General features: G+C 30.0%; 1 protein-coding gene across 1 annotated transcript; it reads right to left on the bottom strand.

Annotated features, from left to right (window-relative positions):
• Positions 1-2: 2 nt before the first annotated feature.
• Chro.40442 (hypothetical protein) lies at positions 3-1,028 on the bottom strand. Its single annotated transcript, XM_659825.1, has 1 exon — positions 3-1,028. One exon carries the CDS (start codon positions 1,026-1,028, stop codon positions 3-5), a length of 1,026 nt encoding a protein of 341 aa, XP_664917.1.
• Between the last annotated feature and the right edge of the window lie 54 nt (positions 1,029-1,082).

Genomic DNA, 1,082 nt, shown 5'->3' with positions numbered 1-1,082 from the left:
CTCTAATGGATNATAAATACTGACCCCAGTGTATTTTCTGGCTCCTTCATAATATCATATATTGGATAATCTTGAATTAATCTCGAATTTTTAACCTGATTTGAAAAATATATCCTGTACATTATCCATGGTGAATATTCAATTTCTTTTAAAATCTTTGCTTCAGTGGAGTTATTTTCTTCAAGATCATTAATAATATCCTCTTGATCTTCGTTATTTTCAGTAATGTTTCTATGAAACCATACCTTTTCAAAAATACTAGGAGTAACACCCCATTGAGAATCACCAATATTAGTAATATCCTTGTAAAAATGACGTGATTTCAAAGGAAGAATATTTGATACTCTCCAATCAGTTCTTGGAGAATTCTTCAGCCATGGAGATGAGCTTGATAATACATATTCTCTTTTCCCTAGCCAATCTGTATCGTCCATTAAAGTTGGATCTTCTTCTAAATCCTTCTCAAATTCAAGTATTGAGCTAAAATCAAGAACTTCTCCTTTCTCTATTAGGTTTTTTAACCCCTTATCTTTTATTACATTATTATACTTGTTATTAATTCTTGAATCATTCAATTGGCCATTAATACTTTCCATAAATAGATTTAGTTCTTCCTTCTCATTTACTCCGGTTATTGATAAAGAATCTATAACAACTTCATCATCAATCTTATTCTTCATTAATCTGATTTTTGAGAAAATTAAACTCTTTAATAAAGTAACCAAATTAAAAAAATTTGTTTCAGTTGGGGAAAATAACCTTCCATTAAGAGTAAAGAATGTGGATCCTTCTGAAACACGATCATGCAGTTGATTATAGCCCGATAAAGTAGTGTTTTCTCTTAATCCATTACACAATGCTACTTGATAAGTCCCAAAATTCTCTAAATAATGTACCATTGCACCTAATTGGTCCTCAAATCTTTTGGATAATGATACTAAAAATGCTCCAATATCTTTCATACATTCAATAGATAAATCTCCATCAGAATTTAATACATTTTCCATATTCACAGCTTTATCGCACATTGTGGTCAAGTTTTTATACTCTTCATCCTTGTGAGAATATTCTAATTCGTCATG

This window comes from Cryptosporidium hominis (genome assembly GCF_000006425.1).
Source record: "Cryptosporidium hominis TU502 chromosome 4 CHRO014162, whole genome shotgun sequence".
Taxonomy (NCBI): Eukaryota; Apicomplexa; class Conoidasida; order Eucoccidiorida; family Cryptosporidiidae; genus Cryptosporidium; species Cryptosporidium hominis.
Note: the sequence above shows the minus strand (reverse complement) of the source record. Positions and strands in the feature narration are given on the sequence as shown.